The sequence below is a fragment of the Podarcis erhardii genome, assembly GCF_964252035.2.
Source record: "Podarcis erhardii genome assembly, chromosome: 3".
In the NCBI taxonomy this organism is placed as follows: domain Eukaryota; kingdom Metazoa; phylum Chordata; class Lepidosauria; order Squamata; family Lacertidae; genus Podarcis; species Podarcis erhardii.
Window position 1 is genome coordinate 109,373,195 of NC_138507.1, and position 20,579 is coordinate 109,393,773.

The 20,579-nt window shown below is 44.9% G+C and overlaps 1 protein-coding gene across 2 annotated transcripts in view; it reads right to left on the bottom strand.

The window, feature by feature from the left end:
- Nucleotides 1-20,579, bottom strand: part of FSHR (follicle stimulating hormone receptor) — an 86,389-nt gene that overhangs the window by 21,008 nt on the left and 44,802 nt on the right. Inside the window, exons 3-6 of one of the 2 annotated variants that reach the window (XM_081854662.1) lie at nucleotides 19,976-20,050; nucleotides 16,478-16,552; nucleotides 2,754-2,825; nucleotides 862-939 (exon numbers count right to left, since the gene is read on the bottom strand). In XM_081854662.1, the coding sequence (XP_081710788.1) occupies nucleotides 862-939; nucleotides 2,754-2,825; nucleotides 16,478-16,552; nucleotides 19,976-20,050 (300 nt within the window). The remainder of the gene's footprint in view (nucleotides 1-861; nucleotides 940-2,753; nucleotides 2,826-16,477; nucleotides 16,553-19,975; nucleotides 20,051-20,579) is intronic. The other variant, XM_081854663.1, reaches the window with a different exon arrangement.

Genomic DNA, 20,579 nt, shown 5'->3' on the forward strand with positions numbered 1-20,579 from the left:
TTTTTATCTAGGACAGCATAGTGGTACCTCGGGTTAAGAACTTAATTTGTTCTGGAGGTCCGTTCTTAACCTGAAACTGTTCTTAACCTGAAGCATCACAGCAGCTAATGGGGCCTCCCGCTGCTGCCGTGCCACCGGAGCATGATATCCGTTCTCATCCTAAGCAAAGTTCTTAACCTGAGGTACTATTTCTTGGTTAGTGGAGTCTGTAACCTGAAGCGTCTGTAACCCAAGGTACCACTGTAATCATTTCCCAGGGCCAGGCTCTGCTAAAGCAGTGTTTTTAATTACTACACAGTATTGGGTAGGATTCAGACTTCACTTTCCATGGAATGGAAAGCTTTTGATCCAGTAGACAGATCGTTTGGTCAGAGACAGATTTTCCCACCCTCCTGGCTCCCGGCACCATTTCTTACATTGCTCTGGAAGATCCCATGACTGTCTAGAATAGTGTTAGTAGCCACTGTGCTATAGTGGTTAGAGTGTCAAACTAGAGCCTGGGAGACCAGGGTTCAAATCCCCACTTAGCCATGAAGCTCATTGGGTGACCTTGGGCCAGTCACTGCCTCTCAGCTTAACCGACCTTCCAGGGTTGTTGTGGGGATTGAACGAGGAGGGGGAGAAAAAAGGTGGGAAATAAATGCAATAAAATAAAATAAGTTCTGGAGGCTAAAGAGGGAGGGGGAAATCATAAAAGGTCACCCCCCAACCCTCAACACCACTCACTAGCAGGAGTGAAGGATCCAACCCAATATTAGTTTGCTTACATGAGCATCAAAACCCTTGTTTAAAGTTGGAGATAGGTTAACATGAGCACATGGACAAAAATAAAATAAATCCTAGTGACCGGAGAGTACTTACATATCAACACGTTCAGAACTGAGCCCCAGGAAAGAATTTCTTTCAATCTTGTGTATGTTTATGTTGTCTTGGACGTCACTGAGATTTAAAGAAAAAATACATTTTAAAAAAGGAAATTAAAACACACCCTTTTGATGCCTTGTTGGCATACAAGGCATCAAATTTTCCTTGGTCTGGAAGATTTCTAATCCACCTTTCAGTTCTAAGAGCAAAATAAAATCCAATAAAGTCAAGTACTGATACATCTGCAAGTAAGAAAGAAAGAAATTATCTTCAATGTTTTGACGACGTTGAATGTTTACTGCGAGCTGCTTTGGGAACAGCTCATTGTGGAAAAGGAGCACATAAGTAAATTCAAATCAATCACTGCTGCCCTCCCATTGCTATTGCAGCAAGGGGAGCAGGAGCGGTGTTGCTATGGTCCAGCCATTGCCATATGGGTGGGGGCACCACCCCAAAGGACCCCTGAATCTTGTTGGGATGTTTCGTTCCACCTTAAGGAACAGGCATGATTGTTGTGTGTCACATGTCTGTTTACACTCCAGCACAGCTTGCCGGGAACTTCCATTTGCGTGTAGCTTTTGCTTTAGCTGTTTGCTTTGGACACGAAAGAGAGCAGACATGTTTCCTTTTGTCCTGATCTACGCTGAATAAACCTGCTTGTAAATATGCTCACACAGCCTCTTGTGCCACTTCTGTTTGTGCAGCGTTTGCTCTGCTGAATAGCGTGCTCAGTCTTCTAAAGCCTGGAGCCGCAGATTTATGCTGCACCAAGGACCAGAGTTCTTGGGAGAAAAGCAATGACAAACCTAGACAGCATCCTAAAAAGCAGAGACAACAAAGGTCCGCATAGTTAAAGTTATGGTTTTCCCAGTAGTGATGTATGGAAGTGAGAGCTGGACCATAAAGAAAGCTGGTCGCCGAAGAATTGATGCTTTTGAATTATGGTGCTGGAGGAGACTCTTGAGAGTCCCATGGAGAGTCCTCTTGAGAGTCCCATCAAACCTCTCCATTCTGAAGGAAATCAGCCCTCAGTGCTCACTGGAAGGACAGATCCTGAAGCTGAGGCTCCAATACTTTGGCCACCACATGAGAAGAGAAGACTCCCTGGAAAAGACCCTGATGTTGGGAAAGATGGAGGGCACAAGGAGAAGGGGATGACAGAGGATGAGATGGTTAGACAGTGTTCTCGCGCTACCAGCATGAGTTTGACTAAACTGCGGGAGGCAGTGGAAGACAGGAGTGCCTGGCGTGCTCTGGTCCATGGGGTCACGAAGAGTCAGACACGACTAAACAACTAAACAACAACAACAACAAAGGACCGGAGTTCACCTGGCACACTGGCCGGTGGGCTGGCGCCAGCTGGGGGCCTGCCAATTGCCCCCGTTTCCTTGGATGCATGTCAACAAATCTGACCTCAAGGATCATACATTCTTATGGATATACAGTGTGGATTTGCAGCCCTCTTCAGAAGTTTTCTCTCCACTCAATCTCAGTCACACATAGAGAAGCAAAGGGGCTAGCATCACCCCTCCCCAGCACTGTTGGGGAGGCTTGCCATACATCAGGAAAATTCCAGACATGTCCTGGTTTTCAGGTGTAAAAATGGTGTGTGTGGTGGTGGTGGTGGGGAGGGATATTTTGCCAAATCGGCAAAATGTCAGGGAAAACCCGGATGTAATGCAGTAAACATTTTTTACTTGCAGATGTTTCAGTGCAAAATTCAGTGTGGAAATCTGGTTGAGATTTCCTTCAACGAACTAGAACTGATTCAACTCTTGGCATGGACGAATTCAGTTTTAAATAATTCCGCCTCCCTCTTTCCTTCATGGGCAACCCAATTAAAATGGTCAAAACCCCCAAATATTAGAATAATCCAGTAAAAAACTTACAGCACAAACTTCACGGAAGAATGTATCTGGTTAACGACGGGTAAATACATAATTGCGGTGTTTGATAGCAACCTAGAGGGAATAAGTAGAGGTTGTTAGCATGTCTTTGAGGGAAAACTAAAGAATAACAAATGACTGAAATGAAATAGAGGAAGAAAAGTTGTGGGCAAATTTTTGTTATCCTCATTTTGTTATTCAATATTTAGTTGCCCCCCCCCCAACATTCCAAATTCTGGGTAGTGTTTGATGTCTTCTATAACTCTGCTTACATGTTTTTCATGTGCAGGTCATATTGCGGACATATTGCTTCATTTCCAATTGGTTCATGTCCTATAGCTTCCTGCTGAAATCCTGCGATATTGTACCACACCTTTGCTGCGCACAAGAGCAACTCTCCATAGGACAATAATCCAATAATGCCGGGGAAGCATCACAGAACAACTAATAACATGGAATGATGTGCAGATGATCCAGTATAAATCCACCATTAATGTACTACTATTGATATGTTGCTTTAGTCACAAGAGACCAGGGCCCTGCGGGATTTGACATCTTTCTGCAGGGCCTGCAAGATGGTGCTGTTCCACCTGGCCTTCGGCTTAGACTCACTCTGACCCCTTATATGGGATTTGGTATATAAATTTTCCCTTGGCTTTCTTTCTGCCCCATGGAGGACCAGCATGGATAGCTGGCTTGGGTGAATATCTGATGTTTCCTCCCTTTATGGTCTTGATTTATGGGCTACTACTAAAATGAGGCTGCATTTTAAGCTGTATTTTAATTAACTGGTTGTTGTTTTTCTATTACATTTTATTGTAATTCATATTTGGTGTTAGACGCCCTGAGCCTGGCTCTGGCCAGGGAGGGCGGGGTATAAATAATTTTATTATTATTATTATTATTATTATTATTATTATTATTATTATTAAAAAGCAAACAAAACCCATGCCAGTTTGGAGGCATCATATTAAAACTGCAGTTCCCAGGGTTCCCCAGGGAGACAAAATTATGATAAACCCAGTTTAAGCCTTAGAAGAGGAAACTGCAACCATCATTTCAGAACTTCTGCTGTGCTTTATATACCAAAAGAAAAGCATCAAAACAATTTAAGAAACATGCAATGCCCTTAGGCACCTAGAAGACTATTCAATATTGGAAGAAGGTAAGAAGATTCTGAGTGCAACAGGGCTCTTCCCATTTGTGATTCCTAGCAATTGGCTGACAGTGGAGGTAAAACAAGGCTACGCCAAGCAGGGGTCAAGAACGGCAGCGATAGAATAAAGGATGCATCATCTTCACGGTTGTGCTATGGCTATGATTCCAAAGTGCTTCTGACAGCACAAGGAAGAATCATCAGGTATTCATGTACAAATGTGAGCATCGATGCAATGCGTCAGCCAGTCCTAATGGCATTCTAGCTGACATCGGGATGAATGGAGCCGCCATTTCCATTCCAAAGTGAGCCCTCAAATAAGGTGTCTGTAATGCACGTTATCAAAACGTTCCGTAGAGTTTCAGCTGGGCCATTCACAGTCTAATAAGGGTTCATTATCCTTCACATTTCCTATCCTCCGTGCATTTGCTTCACAGGAAAGCAGCATGCAAAGGAGGGATTTAGGTTGCCGTTGCTGCGAGCATGCGAAAGCTGACGAATCTCTGCAATCGTTATATATCAGAAGGAACAGCGACGGGTCTGATGTCTCATTCAGTATGGCTCGTCTTCCCGACTGTGCTTCGTGGGAGCAAAGGCATCATAGGAATCTTTCACTCCACATGGGGCTCAAACCCATGACTCTGAGATTAAGAGTCTCATGCTCTACGGACTGAGCCAAATGGCTGGAGCGGGATTGAACTTTGCCATGTGGCTGCTGCACCTTTCCAGCTTTCTTTTATAAAATTATCTGGCCAATTGGCTCTCCTGGCTCCTTAGCAGAACCTCTAGGTAGTGCACAAAACAAATGAAATACTGTGAAAATCCCTGAAACGAGAAGTAATCGGCTAGAAGTATTATCTTATAGAAACAGACTAAATAATAAAAATCAAAAAGTTTAAGGAAAAATTAGAAAAACCTAGATAGTGGCAGGGATGAAACTCAGGGGCATGCCTGGTCTACTTACAGATAGGTAGCCGTGTTGGTCTGCCATGGTCAAAACAAAATAAAAAAATTCCTTCCAGTAGCACTTTAAAGACCAACTGAGTTAATTCTAGGTATGAGCTTTCGTGTGCATGCACACTTCTTCAGATATCTGAAGAAGTGTGCATGCACACGAAAGCTCATACCTAGAACTAACTCAGTTGGTCTTTAAGGTGCTACTGGAAGGAATTTTTTTATTTTGTTCTGGTCTACTTAGTTATTTTAAAGGGTGAGCCCAGTCTACATGGTTATTATCATCTTGCGGTTTCAGTATTCATCTTGCCTTCTACTTGCACTGCATTCTTATTGAACCTTTGACTTGTGTTAGGCGTATGTTTCCCTTTTCTTGACAATCTCTCAGAATGACGCCTTGTAACAGACTAACATGGCTTCCTCTGCATGTCAGCTTTGGTATAATAAGTGCAACCTGACTCATCGTGTCTTTAAACATTCTACGGTTTTTTTTGGGAAAGAGCTACAAGATTTTTCACTAAGGCCGGGTGGTTTGATCATATGAAGCCTCTGTTTGTCAGCTTCACCAGCTCCCACTTGAAGGCCAATTTAAAGTGCTGGCTTTAATTTTTAAAAAGCCCTAAACAGCTCGGGGCCCGGTTGCCTTCTTTTCTGTTAGAGCGTTTATTAATTTTCCAATAAAAAACATCCAATTAACATATCAAATCATAATCCTACAAAAATAAAAAACCAAAATAAAAAAAGATCCAATTGTCTTCTGAATTATAATTCTGATTTTACGGCTTCCCACAGTCTGAACGTCAAAGCATCTCCAAACCTCAGTCCTGCCTCTCATGATGTTTCCATATTTCCATATCCGATTTTCCATATCCGATTGCCTTCTTTTCTATCTGGATATTAAGATCCTCTTTGGAAAAATTGCTCCAGTTCTCTCTGCCAAGTGAGGTTCATAAGCCCTGCTGGATCAGGCTAAAGACCTATCTAGTCCAGCATCCTGTTCTCACAGTGGCCAACTAGTCGCCAATGGGAATTCCATGGACAGGACCTGAGTGCAACAACAGAACTTCCCCCACTTGTGATTCCCATCAGCTGGCAATCAGAGCGGAGGCAGAACTCCGTTATCATAGATAGTAGCAAATAGAGTTGTCAGAAGATTCCAGCCAAAATAGAAACGAGTGGATATTGACAATGTCCACTTATTTGTCCCATGTCCAGAACAGAAATCAGTCCAGCAAATGTGATCAGTAGATCAGCATTTGCCGGCATTGTTGCTTTCCGTCTGCAAATCATATGTTTCTTTCCCCATTTGCATTGCGTTTCCTTCATGCTGATATGAATGGGTGGAATAATGTCATTTACAGAATTTATTCACGCTATGTTATGTACGGTAATTACACAATTATGTAATTGTGCTTCAGTAAGATGAAAAATGTAGTTTTGGGTGGAAGATGAACTGCAGCAGAACAGAAACAACGATGCATGTCTAAAATACAACAGCAATACTTCCCTGGTGGTGAGGCAGGTAACCATTAGGACAGAGTCTTTTTGGTAGTGGCACCACAGTTATGGAATAGTCTTCTCAGGGATGCTCACTTGGCACTATTTTTGTGGCCTTTTCAGCACCAGGTGAATAATTTCTGTTAGTGGAGGCCTTCTAAACAACTTAAGTAAAGCTGGGCTTCTCAGTTTTTTTAATTTTTTTTAAAAGTGTGGTGTGTTTACATATAGGTTTTCTAACACACCTGTTTCTAAGGGCAGCACAGGGCAGGCCACTGCAAAGGAAACGTACACAGTGTAGGTCAGACAGAAGGGCCATAGCTCAGCGTAGAGATTCTGCCTTGCATGCAGAAAGTCTCAGGCCACTGAACCAGACGGGCCAAGGATCTGATTTCAGTGTAAGGCTCTGTTCCAGAGCCTTTTCAGTAAAATGGGCTAGAGCAGGCATGGCCAAACTTGGCCCTTCAGCTGTTTTGGGATTACAACTCCCATCATCCCTAGCTAACAGGACCAGTGGTCAGGGATGATGGGAATTGTAGTCCCAAAACAGCTGGAGGGCCAAGTTTGGCCATGCCTGGCTAGAGGAACAGAGAAAAGTGTTTAGAGAGTGATTCTAAATGGCCTCGGTCCAGTATATCTGAAGGAGTGTCTCCACCCCCATCGTTCTACCCGGACACTGAGGTCCAGCGCCGAGGGCCTTTTGGCGGTTCCCTCACTGCGAGAAGCTAAGTTACAGGGAACCAGGCAGAGGGCCTTCTCGGTGGTGGTGCCTGCCCTGTGGAACACCCTCCCACCAGATGTCAAAGAGAACAACAACTACCAGACTTTTAGAAGACATCTAAAGGCAGCCCTGTTTAGGGAAGCTTTCAATATTTGATGCATTACTGTATTTTAATATTTTGTTGGAAGCTGCCCAGAGTGGCTGGGGAAGCCCAGCCAGATGGGTGGGGTATAATAATAATAATAATAATAATAATAATAATAATAACAACAACAACAACAACAACAACAACAACAACAACAACAACAACACAGTCATTGTTGGCTTCTGTCGAGAGACAATGGAGCACGCCTTCGGGGCGAAGTCGAACCACTGGGTTAGCAGCACCAAAGTGATCCCCCTGGGGCACAAGCCTATGCTGTGGTCCAAAGGAAGGCAGAGCAATATGTTTGGCACCAGATTGGCTGCAGGAATTGCTGGAAGGGTTTCTCTTTAGCCTTTTATTCTAACGAAGACATCCCACAAGGAGATTTAGGGTCAGAGTTTTCCTTCTCCTAGATGGGCTACCTTCCCAGGTTGACAAGCCCCATCTACCCCTCACTCCCCTCTACAGCTTGTGCAGAAACCGCCGTCTCAACCGTTGGACCCACTACAGTAGTACCTCGGGTTAAGAACTTAATTAGTTCTGGAGGTCCGTTCTTAACCTGAAACTGTTCTTAACCTGAAGCACCACTTTAGCTAATGGGGCCTCCTGCTGCCACCTGCTGCCATCTGTTCTCATCCTGAAGCCAAGTTCTTAACCTGAGGTACTATTTCTGGGTTAGCGGAGTCTGTAACCTAAAGCGTCTGTAACCCGAGGTGCCACTGTACTGGCCTTATCCATTCAATCTGCCGAAGCCTCTCTTCACATGCAGGGGCAGTCCCTAACTCAACAAGGGTTTGAGACCCGCTGGCTACCCTCACCTGGTTCAGCCGGCCAGTTGAAGCCATTCACTGGATGTAGCCACTGTCGCATGCTGACAGCTTCTAGGAGCCACAGGTGAGAGCTGAGTGGACAAACTCCCACAGAAGGAGCACAACGTGTCACCCCCCACCAGAGGTACTATCCTTCCCCTAACACCCCTGTTAAAACATGTTCACAAGAATAACCAATATGTTAAGAGCCAGTGCCACTGTTCCAGGGGATGTTGTTTTTCAATCTATTTTCTCTTTTTGAATTTGAATTGTATATCTGAGGATGAGAGTGGAAGAGATAACAATGGTGGTTTCAGGGCATTCTGGCGTCTCGATTACAAATGCAAAGTAATTTTGGAAACAAAAAGAGTCCAGTGGTGTGATCTGAGAAGGCAAAGATATATTATCCCGGCAGACAATGCCTCCATTTACTCTTTTCCTCTAATGAGGCTTGTATCTGTGAAAAGGGCAGCAAGTTACCATTTGGAAAGAGATTTGCATCCACTCAGGAGGAGCAATTAACAATTTCATCCTCTGTGTGAAAAATCTTTGGAAGCAAGTCAAGGGCTGCCTTTCATTATTATTATTAACTTTATATATATATATATATATATGCAGGTTTTGGTGTCCTCGGGTGTCTTCCCGTGTAAAAGTTGGGGTGTCTAGGCGACGTTTCGACGAGGTCTCACTCGTCATCTTCAGGCTGGTGCTTTCGGCTTCTTGTTACTGGAACAGAGCAGGATCTCAGTGTTTGAGTTCCTATAAATACTGTAGAGGGGGTGTGGTGTATAGCCTCCAATGTTCTGGGCAGAGAGGAAGTTCCCAGGCTAGTGTGCCTTTTCTTCTTTTGTTCCTTAATTACTTGAGAGATATCTTGAGTGATTTCTTGAGTGATATCCTGAGTACCACTTAGGTGGGTCATTAGGTAACAAAATCCTGGGTCTGTAACAAAATCCACCCTGCACTCTGGGACAAATGCAAACAGCTAGCCGTCTGGAGAGCTGAAACGGAGACCTCACATAAGACAGACACACACACCAACAAACTCCACAAACTAGAGAAACGCCAGAAGCCCAGCCACCCTCCACAGCAACCCATGAAACAAACAGTACATAACATATCAGACAGGATCCTCACCACAACTGAAACCAAAGTACTCTCCAAAGGTTTCAACTTTGCAGTCGCCCCGAGACGCATCCCCACGGAAAACATCATATGCGGAGTCGAAGCTAGCCTAACCAAAATCAACCCAGATGAAGCCAATAAAATCAGACTTGAAGTCACCAACATCCTCTGCTCCAGCAAACCACCCAGAAGCAATTTACACAAAGAAGAACAGAAAGCACTCACCAACCTGAGGAAGGACAACAACATAATCATTCTCCCAGCAGACAAAGGTAATGCCACAGTGGTGATGAACACATCGGACTACCAAGCAAAACTATCAAATCTACTCCAAGATCCTGCCTACAAACCTATAAAAACAGATCCCACCACCTACCTGGAAAAAACCACCAAATCCAAAATAAAAGCCTCTCCTATCAGTGAAGAAATCCAGCTAAGAATCATCCCCAGAGAAAAATCATCCAGATGCCCCAAACTCTACGGCCTCCCCAAGATACACAAAGAAGGAACACCACTCAGACCAATAGTCAGCTCCATAGGCTCACCTCTACAAAATCTCGCTAAATTTCTCGCCAAGCAACTTCAGCCCTATGCAGAATCCATCTCTTCACACGTACCAAACTCCTTCCAGTTCATAGAAACTATAAAGAAGCAAAACCTACATCCTAATGACCTACTTGTGAGCTTCGATGTTGTATCTCTCTTCACACAAGTGCCCATTAATGAAGCCTTGACAGCTATTCAAAACAAATACAATCCCCCCGAATACATCTTGGACCTGACCAACCACTGCCTAACCAACACGTACTTCATCCACAATGGACAAAGATACAAACAGATAGAAGGAGCACCTATGGGATCACCCCTCTCACCGGTCATCGCAAACCTGTACATGGAACACTTTGAAACCAATGCTTTAGACAAGTCAGAACACAAACCCAAACTTTGGCTCAGATATGTTGACGACACCTTTGTAATTTGGCCACACGGGAAGGAAAAACTGGATAGCTTCCTCACACATCTCAACAACTTACACCCCAAAATACAATTCACTATGGAAATAGAAGCCAACAACCAACTTCCCTTCCTTGACGTCCTAATCTACAAAAAACCTGATGGCTCCCTAGGACACACTATCTACCGGAAAAAAACACACACCAACCGCTACTTACATGCACAATCACACCACCACCCTGCACAAATAAACTCCGTAGCCAAGACTCTCATCTCCAGAACCAAACGCCTGGCTGACAAAGACCACTTGACAACTGAGTTACAGAATCTCTCAAACGTGTTAATTGCCAATGGATACCAGCAAAACAGGATTACGAAGCTAATCCAAAAGGAAACACCCCCCAAAAACCAAGACACAGAAGAAAACAATGGCATGGCCCTCCTTCCTTATATCAAGGGCACTACAGATAAAATTAGCAAAATCCTCCATAAACACAATATCAAAACAGCCTTTTGCACCAACCAAAAAATAGCCTATATCCTCAGAAACCCCAAGGATAAAATCCAGTTGGAAAACCAAGGGATCTATGAAATACCATGCAAAGTCTGCCCAGCCACGTACATTGGACAAACAAACAGACGAATAAATGCACGTATCGCAGAACACAAGAATGCCGTCAAAAAAGAAGAAAAAACTTCCTCTCTTTTCCAACACATGAAAGAAACAGGACACGAAATTAATTTTGCAGATTCCAAATTGCTCTTTAACACGGAACATCACCACAAGAGAATAATCATGGAAGCCATCGAGATAGAGAAACACCCTCACAACATGAACAAGCGTGACGACACATCCCGCTTGCCAGACATCTGGAAATTAGCCCTCCCCACAAAAACTGACACCAGATCCAGAGGCACACAGAACGCCAACACCAATCAACCACACCAGACCCAAACCCAGACCCTCTCCACAGATGAATTACAGACACCATCCAGTAGCCAATCCATGGTGGCACCTCCGGATGCTGCACCCCCCTGCAATCCCTACACAGATCTGGCTGACACAAGCCACAAAACCACAGCTCGCCCCTATACACGAAGCCAAGCCAGAGCACAACTAAGTACAGTACAGCCATCTTCTCAGGAAAACTCTTCACAAAGTTCAAGAGGTCAAGACACAAAGACTTTAACAACTAATCCACACCTAATGACCCACCTAAGTGGTACTCAGGATATCACTCAAGAAATCACTCAAGATATCTCTCAAGTAATTAAGGAACAAAAGAAGAAAAGGCACACTAGCCTGGGAACTTCCTCTCTGCCCAGAACATTGGAGGCTATACACCACACCCCCTCTACAGTATTTATAGGAACTCAAACACTGAGATCCTGCTCTGTTCCAGTAACAAGAAGCCGAAAGCACCAGCCTGAAGATGACGAGTGAGACCTCGTCGAAACGTCGCCTAGACACCCCAACTTTTACACGGGAAGACACCCGAGGACACCAAAACCTGCATATATATATATATATATATATATATATATATATATATATATGAGCCCCTAACAAACTTAATCGGACTCTAATGATGTTTATTAACTTCTGCAACTTAGGAAAGAATGCCGCCTAAATAAGTGATTGGCCAGCTTGAAAGCTTTCTCAATCACCAGCATGGATGCTTTATTAACTAGGCCTTTAAAGTTAAGGGTTGTGGGTTTTTTCCCTCCAATTAACATGTGGGAGAAGCAATTTCGCCATCTCAATTTAAACAAATATTCACAGGATTAAAAACAAGACATAAAGCCAGATCCTGTGCATCTTTTTATTATGTAGCTCAGTAAAAGAGGACAACCCTTGCGCTCAGAAGATCCCTCTAGTTAGGACAAGATTCACATCACTAGACGTGATGAAACCCCTGAAAACAGGGAAAGCTCCATGAATGGACAGGAAAAGGTTCTGTAAAAGTGAGGCAGATGGTAGGCCTTTTCATATCTGAATTCTATAATAATATTATAATAATAAAAATAAAAATAATTTTTTAAAATTTATATCCAACCCTCCCCAGCTGAAGCCGGGCTCAGAGCGCCTAACAACAATAAAAGTAACACAGCATTCTAAAACCAATTCAAAATCAAATTAATGGCAACCATTGGGCTAAGTTCTATGAGGATTACCAAAGAAGGGGGTCAGACTGTGCCTTGGCCAAAGGCCTGGTGGAACAGCTCTGACTTGCAGGCCCTGCAGAAAGATGTCAAGTCCCGCAGGACCCTAGTCTCTTGTGACAGAGCGTTCCACCAGATTGGGGCCACGCCTGAAAAAGCCCTGGCTCTGGTTGAGGCCAGCCTAACCTCCCTGTGGCCCGGGACCTTCAAGATGTTTTTGTTTAAAGACCATAAGTTTCTCTGTGGGACATACCAGGAGAGGCGGTCCTGTAGGTAAGAGGGTCCTAGGCCGTATAGGGCTTTAAAGGTTAAAACCAGCACCTTAAACCTGATCCTGTACTCCACCGGGAGCCAGTGCAGCTGGTATAGCACCGGGTGAATGTGATCCTGCGGCGAGGACCCCGTAAGGAGTCTTGCCACGGCATTCTGCCCCCGCTGGAGTTTCTGGGTCAGTCTGAAGGGTCAGTCTGCAGCCCCTTGTAGAGTGAGTTACAGTATGAGTCTAGAATATGCCCATGCTTTAATGTGGAGAATAAGCTTATAAAATCATAGGATTGTTGAGTTGGAAGGTACCACATGGGGTCATCTAGTCCAGCCCCTGCAATGCAGGAGTCTTTTGCCCAACACAGGGCTCTATCAACTGTGCCGCCATTCATTTCCAACACCCCATAGGTCATTCTCCTCTGCATCGCTGCCTTTCCACACCCTCCCCATCCTGAGTTTGGATTTTCTCATACCAGGGATGCTTCGCGAAGGAGAGGGTATAGAAAATCCAAACAGAGGGAAGGGAAAATGCAAGAGGGCAGTGATATGGAGGAGAACGTCATCTGGACAACGGAGAGTTAACAGGCTTGTCATCAAACAGCAGTATGGATGAGCCTTCTGGAAAGTGAAGGAGAATAACTGATATCAGCTGAATGAAGGAGATCACAAGCTGTAAATTGAGAATTGGGATATTGCAGCTGGTGGGGTGTACTGCAATTGCTAAAGCCAGCTGAAAAGAGCTGCTGTGCGACTGAATTAAAGATTAAGGAATTATTGGAAAATTTGGTAGATAAACCTCTCCTTACCACCAAGGTGAGAGGTCAGAGGTTTAGGCAAAGTGCATGATGAACCAGGGGGATATTTGGAAAAGAAACGGGTGCGAGGACAGATTCCCCAATCTGCACTTGTTTCTGCTGCTCAAGTGCCTTGTCTTTATTCATGACTTTCTAAAAAGCCACTTGAGGTTTCTCAGCAGAGTGTGCAACGCTGTGATGAAGCGCACAGGTTTCCCTGTCTTTTCTCTAATTCCATCCCATCAGCCGACCAGCATGAAGCGAAAACGGGCGCCGGGGCTGGACCGGCACAACATTTGTAAACACATTACCATGCCGGAATGAAAAATAATACAAAGTCACACGGCAGAGCTGGCGCCAGGTGCAGGGGGCCTCAGCTTCGAAGTGATGAATGGCTGCTTGGCCTTTGAATTTGTCATGGCTCTTAGGAATCAAATTGAGCGGCTCCCTCCCTCCCCGAAGCTGGTCTTGCTTCCGTGCAATAAACAAGAGCCGGGGGGGGGGGGGGCTGAAGGCTGCAGGGGCACATTGCCATCTCCTCCTCAAAGTTCTCTCTCCGAGCACGGGGGTTTGATGCTTGTTAACCTTTCTTATACACGAAAGCTACTAACAAGAGGAAATGAGCAGCCTTCCCTGCAAAACGCTCTGTTGTCTGCAAGTTCAGGTCTGCAGCAGGAGCTACATGGCATCTATACAAGTGGATGCCCACTCTGTTTCCTAGGCATGCCCATAGCTCAGTGATTAGAGCATCTGCTTTGCAAGCAGGAGGTCCCCGGTTCAATCCTCGGCCTCTCCAGGTAAGGCTCAGAAAGACTCCCGGTCTGAAATTCTGGAAAGATGCTGCTAATCAGGGAAGGGGAATTATGAGACTCCTTTCAGAAAAACAGAAGTCAGGGTCTGGTTTTCCCCATCATAATAATGTTGTCTGCCTTCAAAATGCTACAATTCTGTGATTCTATACTGGTACTGGGACGCGGGTGGCGCTGTGGGTTAAACCACAGAGCCTAGGACTTGCCGATCAGAAGGTTGGCGGTTCGAATCCCTGTGATGGGGTGAGCTCCTGTTGCTCGGTCCCTGCTCCTGCCAACCTAGCAGTTTGAGAGCATGTAGATAAATAGGTACCGCTTTGGCGGGAAGGTAAACGGCGTTTCCGTGTGCTGCTCTGATTTGCCAGAAGTGGCTTAGTCATGCTGGCCACATGACCCGGAAGCTGTACGCCGGCTCCCTCGACCAATAAAGTGAGATGAGCGCCGCAACCCCAGAGTCGGACATGACTGGACCTAATGGTCAGAGGCCCCTTTACCTTTACCTTTACACTGGTACTAAATGTATAAGTAAACACTCCCCATTTATCATCATGGAACTGTAAAGCTGGAAGGGAATCTCCCATGCAGGAGTGCACATAATCAAAAATGAGAGAAATCCGCTCTCGTTTTCCAGTGGGCGGCGTTGCGGCTAGGCTTCTGGGACTCTGCAGTGATCCAGCAAGGGGCAGAGAGTTGACGCCCCCTTCTGTGTTGTCCCAGCTGTGGGGCCACACCCAGTGTGGCACTCCTGGCCAATCAGTGCCAGGCAGGGGTGGGGCTGTGGGAGGGTAGACCCTCCTATCTTGCTGGTGGTTAGGCATTGGGTAAGTCTTTGTTTGGATGGAGGGGAGGTTGTAGCCTCCGCCGGCCCCTCCTCAGTAAGGGTATCCTGCTGAAGGGATCCAGGGCTGTGGCTTCTTGCCGATGTCCAGACATGGGCTAGGGCCATGTCACAGCCCCAACGGGGACCCTTCGGAGTGCCCCTATTGGATGTAGGCCATAGGGCTCCCCCTATTGGTGGTTTACCCTTAGTTGGACTCCCTGCAGATGGGTGGGAGTCGAGCCAAACTGCTCACATCTCTAACCAATAAATTTGTGGCCTATTCGAACCCCAAAACCAAAATACTTGTGTCCATGTGCTCATTGTCCATTGGACATCTGAAGGCAGCCCTGTTTAGGGAGGTTTTTAATATTTAATGCTGTATTGTTTTTAACACTCAATTGGGAGCCACCCAGAGTGGGTGGGGAAACTCAGCCAGAAGGGTGGGGTATAAATAATAATTAATAAACAACAACAACAACAACAACAACTGTGGGGCACATAATTAGGCTTTTCTCATATAGCCAGACTTTCTCCTCTGCAGCAAGGAGTCTCCCATGTAGGAAATTTGTATCATACCAGCTGTGCTGAATCAGGGCTAACATTAAAATCTGCACTGGTGTGAGGGGCGAGGGGTGGGGGGTGGGGAGTGTGGTCTACAAAGCCCCAAAGCCACCCTTTCCATTTTAATAGAGTCTGCTGGATTTCATTATATTTCCTCTCTTTACTTACGACCGAAGAGATATTATCAGTCAGATTCAGGTCAGATGCTAACAGCAGCTTGACTATTTTTGGAGGGTGCTTTGTACAGAGGGTAGGATTAATTATCCACGAATTATGATGGAAACCCCATGGGAGCGGATGTGGCAAGCATATCGGGATACCTGCATGCATTGTGAAGGGTGCCATTCAAACAGATGTGGAATTAAGCTTGACAATCAGCTGCTTTCTTATTAAAAGGCATCTCATCACCCAGCGCTGCATATAAATGGGAGCCGCAGCTCATGGCTTTCCATGTGAAGTTTAAATGCTCATTGTGCAGACAGGAGAGAAAAAGCATTGAGTAAGCAAGAAGGGAAAACATCACCGACATGAAAAGTTTGGAAAGCTCCAATCTAGAATATTAGGGCCATTTTATCCTTTGACCAGTACAGTGGTACCTCGGCTTACATACGCTTCAGGTTACATACGCTTCAGGTTACAGACTCCACTAACCCAGAAATAGTACCTCGGGTTAAGAACTTTGCTTCAGGATGAGAACAGAAATCATGCTCCGGCGGCGCGGCAGCAGCAGGAGGCCCCATTAGCTAAAGTGGTGCTTCAGGTTAAGAACAGTTTCAGGTTAAGAACGGACCTCCGGAATGAATTAAGTACTTAACCCGAGGTACCACTGTAGCTGCCAATCCAGTTCCCATGTGGCGCCTTGATTCAGCAGTTAAAAACAGTAATAAGGCAAGAAAAAGTCTGTACAAAAGGACAATTTTCCAGGGAAAACAGCCGCAACATCAGGAATACTCACAAATATCTGAGACTGGGAAGATTTTGGAAGGCATATCTATCAATATACACCAGATGGTTTGCTTTCTCGATTCTTCTGTGGGGGGAAAGAAAAAAAGAAGAAAAATGTCAGTTATAATTCGAATTCTCATTTTCCCACAGTATGAGATTCTTTGGCTGGGGACAGCAACGTGATCTGCAAAGCAGTATGGGTGAGACCCAATGTAAGGTCAGCGCAACTGGGGTCAAGCAACTTCATTCACAAGTGCAGTTTATCTATTGGGTCTGGTTGATGCGCCGTGCTAAGAATGAGACTCCTCTTTGCGGAATGGCTGCTGCGCAAGTGCTCTGCTGTGAGTGGATATCGCCCAATATACCTCTTCAGCTAAAAGTTTTTCTTGTTCTTTAGATTCTTGGTACCAATTCCCATGCTTGCAGATGGACATATGAGTTACTCCTTCTAGTCCAGAGAACCACTAACCTGACAGTGCAAGACCATTCATTTACCCTCTCCACAAATATCTCTCTTCCTGCCCTGCCCACCACTTGTTGTTGTTTAGTTGTGTCCTACTCTTCGTGGCCCCATGGACCAGAGCACGCCAGGCACTCCTGTCTTCCACTGCCTCCCGCAGTTTGGTCAAACTCATGCTGGTAGCTTTGAGAACATTATCCAACCATCTCGTCCTCTGTCATCCCCTTCTCCTTGTGCCCTCCATCTTTCCCAACATCAGGGTCTTTTCCAGGGAGTCTTCTCTTCTCATGAGGTGGCCAAAGTATTGGAGCTTCAGCTTCCAGGATCTGTCCTTCCAGTGAGCCCACCATTACATTTACACAAATGCATTTGTGATGTGATATAAGCAGTTTGTCACTGTTCAGCTGTCATGGGCAGTAGCTCTCAATGGAAGCAGCTTATCACTTGACTGCTACCACCTCTGATTCTGGTGAATTTGGGTTTCGGGCTGGTCCAGATGACCCAATTGCTACAGGCGTTAGCATTTCCTTAGCAAACTCTCACTCCACTCCAATCATTTCATTCAATACATGTGCCTAATTAAATTGGGGTCATCTTTCACATGGGCATGTTCATTATTTTAGATTGCCATCAGTGGCCCTACTTCAGGTGCTACTGCCCTCAATTGTCAACTTCGGTTTTTTTTTTAAAAAATGGGTTGTTGGTTTTGTTTTGATTTTATGTATTTGATATTTTATGTGAACCGCCCTGAGAACTTCGGGTATAGGGCGGTATAGAAAATCAATCAATCAATCAATCAATCAATCAATCAATCAACAACAGCAACTACTACTACTACTACTACTACTGCAGACAACAAAGAGAGAAAGGGCCTTTTTAGTGGTGGTCCCCTGCAAACTTGACACGTGAAGCTTTCCCCTCCAAAGGCCACACCAGACAGGCTCTACGCTCTCCTTGAGTGCTTTTATCTAACTGCACAGACTGCAACCTTGAATGGTATACAATAAAGCCTTTTGCTTAGGGTTGCCATACACCCTGAATTTCCTGGACATACCAGTCGGAAGCAATGTCTGGGTGGAAATCGGAAAAAATGTCCGGGAAAATCTGGACGTATGGCAACAAACCCATTTGTTCTGAGCTCCTTTTAATTAAGATGCAGAACTTTTAAATGTTTTATATCGCTGCTGGTTTTAAACTGTCCGTTTTCAAAGTGCTTTTTTAAAAAAATCAATTTAAATACATTTTGTATGAGTGTGGTGCTGGCTTCCGAAATGTCTTAACTGCTGCTTTAACTTTAATTGCATTTTATGGGAATTACGTTTTATCCTCTCTTTTTAAAATGGAAGCTGCTTTGAGAGGGCTTTGCCCTAAAAGGCTGCCAAGGAATGTTTGAAGTAAATAAAATGAAAAAGCAATCAAGCCCGGTGTGTGGTCAGGCACCTGTAAGCAGGGGGCTTACCACATGCAAGACCCACAATTGCCAGAGTAGTGAAGCATACCCTCCAACATTTCTCCAAGGAGAATAGAATCATCATAGAATCATATCATAGAATCATAGAATCATAAAGTTGGAAGAGACCACAAGGGCCATCGAGTCCAACCCCCTGCCAAGCAGGAAACACCATCAGAGCACTCCTGACATATGGTTGCCAAGCCTCTGCTTAAAGACCTCCAAAGAAGGAGACTCCACCACACTCCTTGGCAGCAAATTCCACTGTCGAACAGCTCTTACTGTCAGGAAGTTCTTCCTAATGTTTAGGTGGAATCTTTTTTCTTGTAGTTTGGAACCATTGCTCCGTGTCCGCTTCTCTGGAGCAGCATCCTTAGGGATGTCCTAAGGAAAAGCAGGACATTCTGGGATCAAATCAGAAACCAGGACGACTTCGGTACATCCCAGACTGTCCCTGGAAAATAGGGACACTTGGAGGGCCAGCACCTGTTCACTTCTCTTCCTTCGGTCCTCAGTCTCCATTATGGGATGGCAGAAGCATCCCCTCTCACAGCCCTCGTTTGTCACGAGTTACAGAGGGTGGTTACCGTTTTCTCCTTTGAAATGCAAATAGAGCCAAAGAAGGAAGTTGGAAAAGTGACACTCTGCCCCACTTCCTCTTTCATCTCTATGTGCTTTCCAGGATCTTAGTTTTACCTGGATTCATTGGAAAAGCAACATGTGTGTGTGTATGCAATAATAATAATAATAATAATAATAATAATAATAATAATAATAATATATTTATACCCCTGCCCATCTGTCTGGGTTTCCCCAGCTACTCTGGGCAGCTCCCAACAGAATATTAAAAACACAACAAAACATCAAACATTAAAACTTCCCTGAACAGGGCTGCCTTCAGATGTCTTCTAAAAGTCAGATAGTTGCTTATTTCCTTGACATCTGATGGGAAGGTATTCTACAGGGCAAGGGCTGCTACCAAGAAGGCCCTCTACCAGGTTCCCTGTAACTTCGCTTCTCACAGTGAGGGAACTGCCAGAAGGCCCTCGGTGCTGGATCTCAGTGTCCAGGCTGAATGATGGGGGTGGAGATGCTTCTTCAGGTATACTGGGGCCAAGGCTGTTTAGGGCTTTAAAGGTCAGCACCAACACTTTGAATTGTGCTCAGAAATGTACTGGGAGCCAATGTAGATCTTTCAGGACTGGTGTAATATGGTCTCAGCGGTCACTCCCAGTCACCAGACACATTCTTTCTGTCTCTTGGAAGTGGGTCTGATCCAGGGGAGAGGGTGAGGGAAGTGATCAAAAGGGGTGGTACCTACAGAAAAAAAATCAAATGTGCTCATGAGCCTAAAATGGTTGGCAACCCTGCAATAGCCAATTCACACAGTACATTGAGCACAATCACTATTGACGTCTAGTAGGATGAGGCTGAAGACTGAGTCCTGATGAGCCAATGCAGAAGGAAAGAAAGACACATAGAGAAAAAAACTAGTCCTAGATCTATTTTGTCCCCATGGAACCACCATGTGCATTTTTACGATTGGTCCACCAGTATCCTTTAATGCCCCAGCCCTCCAATTCCATTTATTGACTTACATTTCATAGAGTTTTGGAAGGTTGGCGAACACATTCGATTCTATAGTTCCCAAGGCATCGTTCTGAGAGATTTCTCTGTCAAGAAAAAGGAAACATCAGCCATGGTGGCCTCGCTATTTACCAGAAGCGTCAACATTACAAATGTACGTGAAAAATGAAGGGAATAACTTAAAAACGTTGCCGGCACCGAAGGATCCATAAATCCTGGACTACAACCCATTGAAACACAAAGCTGGCTTAAAAGAAAAGAATATTTGTAAGAACCTGTTGGGGGAGGGAAAGTACTCCAGTATCTTAGATAGCGTAGCAAACATCTCCAGGAGTTTGCAGGATAGAATGATAGAATGCACCGGTCAAGTGGGGGTGGAGGATCAAATTTTTTTGCTACTCCCCCTCTACTGAAAACTGAGGATATTCTAAGAACTGCTATTTGACTTTATGAACTGTTGCCCAACTTTGTGTCCCCCCCTCCTTTCCCCCTCCCCGCCCCCTCCTTTTCTCTCTTTTGTGTCAGGTAGGGACTGCCTTATTTTAATTTACTGCATGTAAGTTACTCTGGGAGTCTTTTTGGCTGAGGAGCAGGATACAAATGCAATAGACAGAC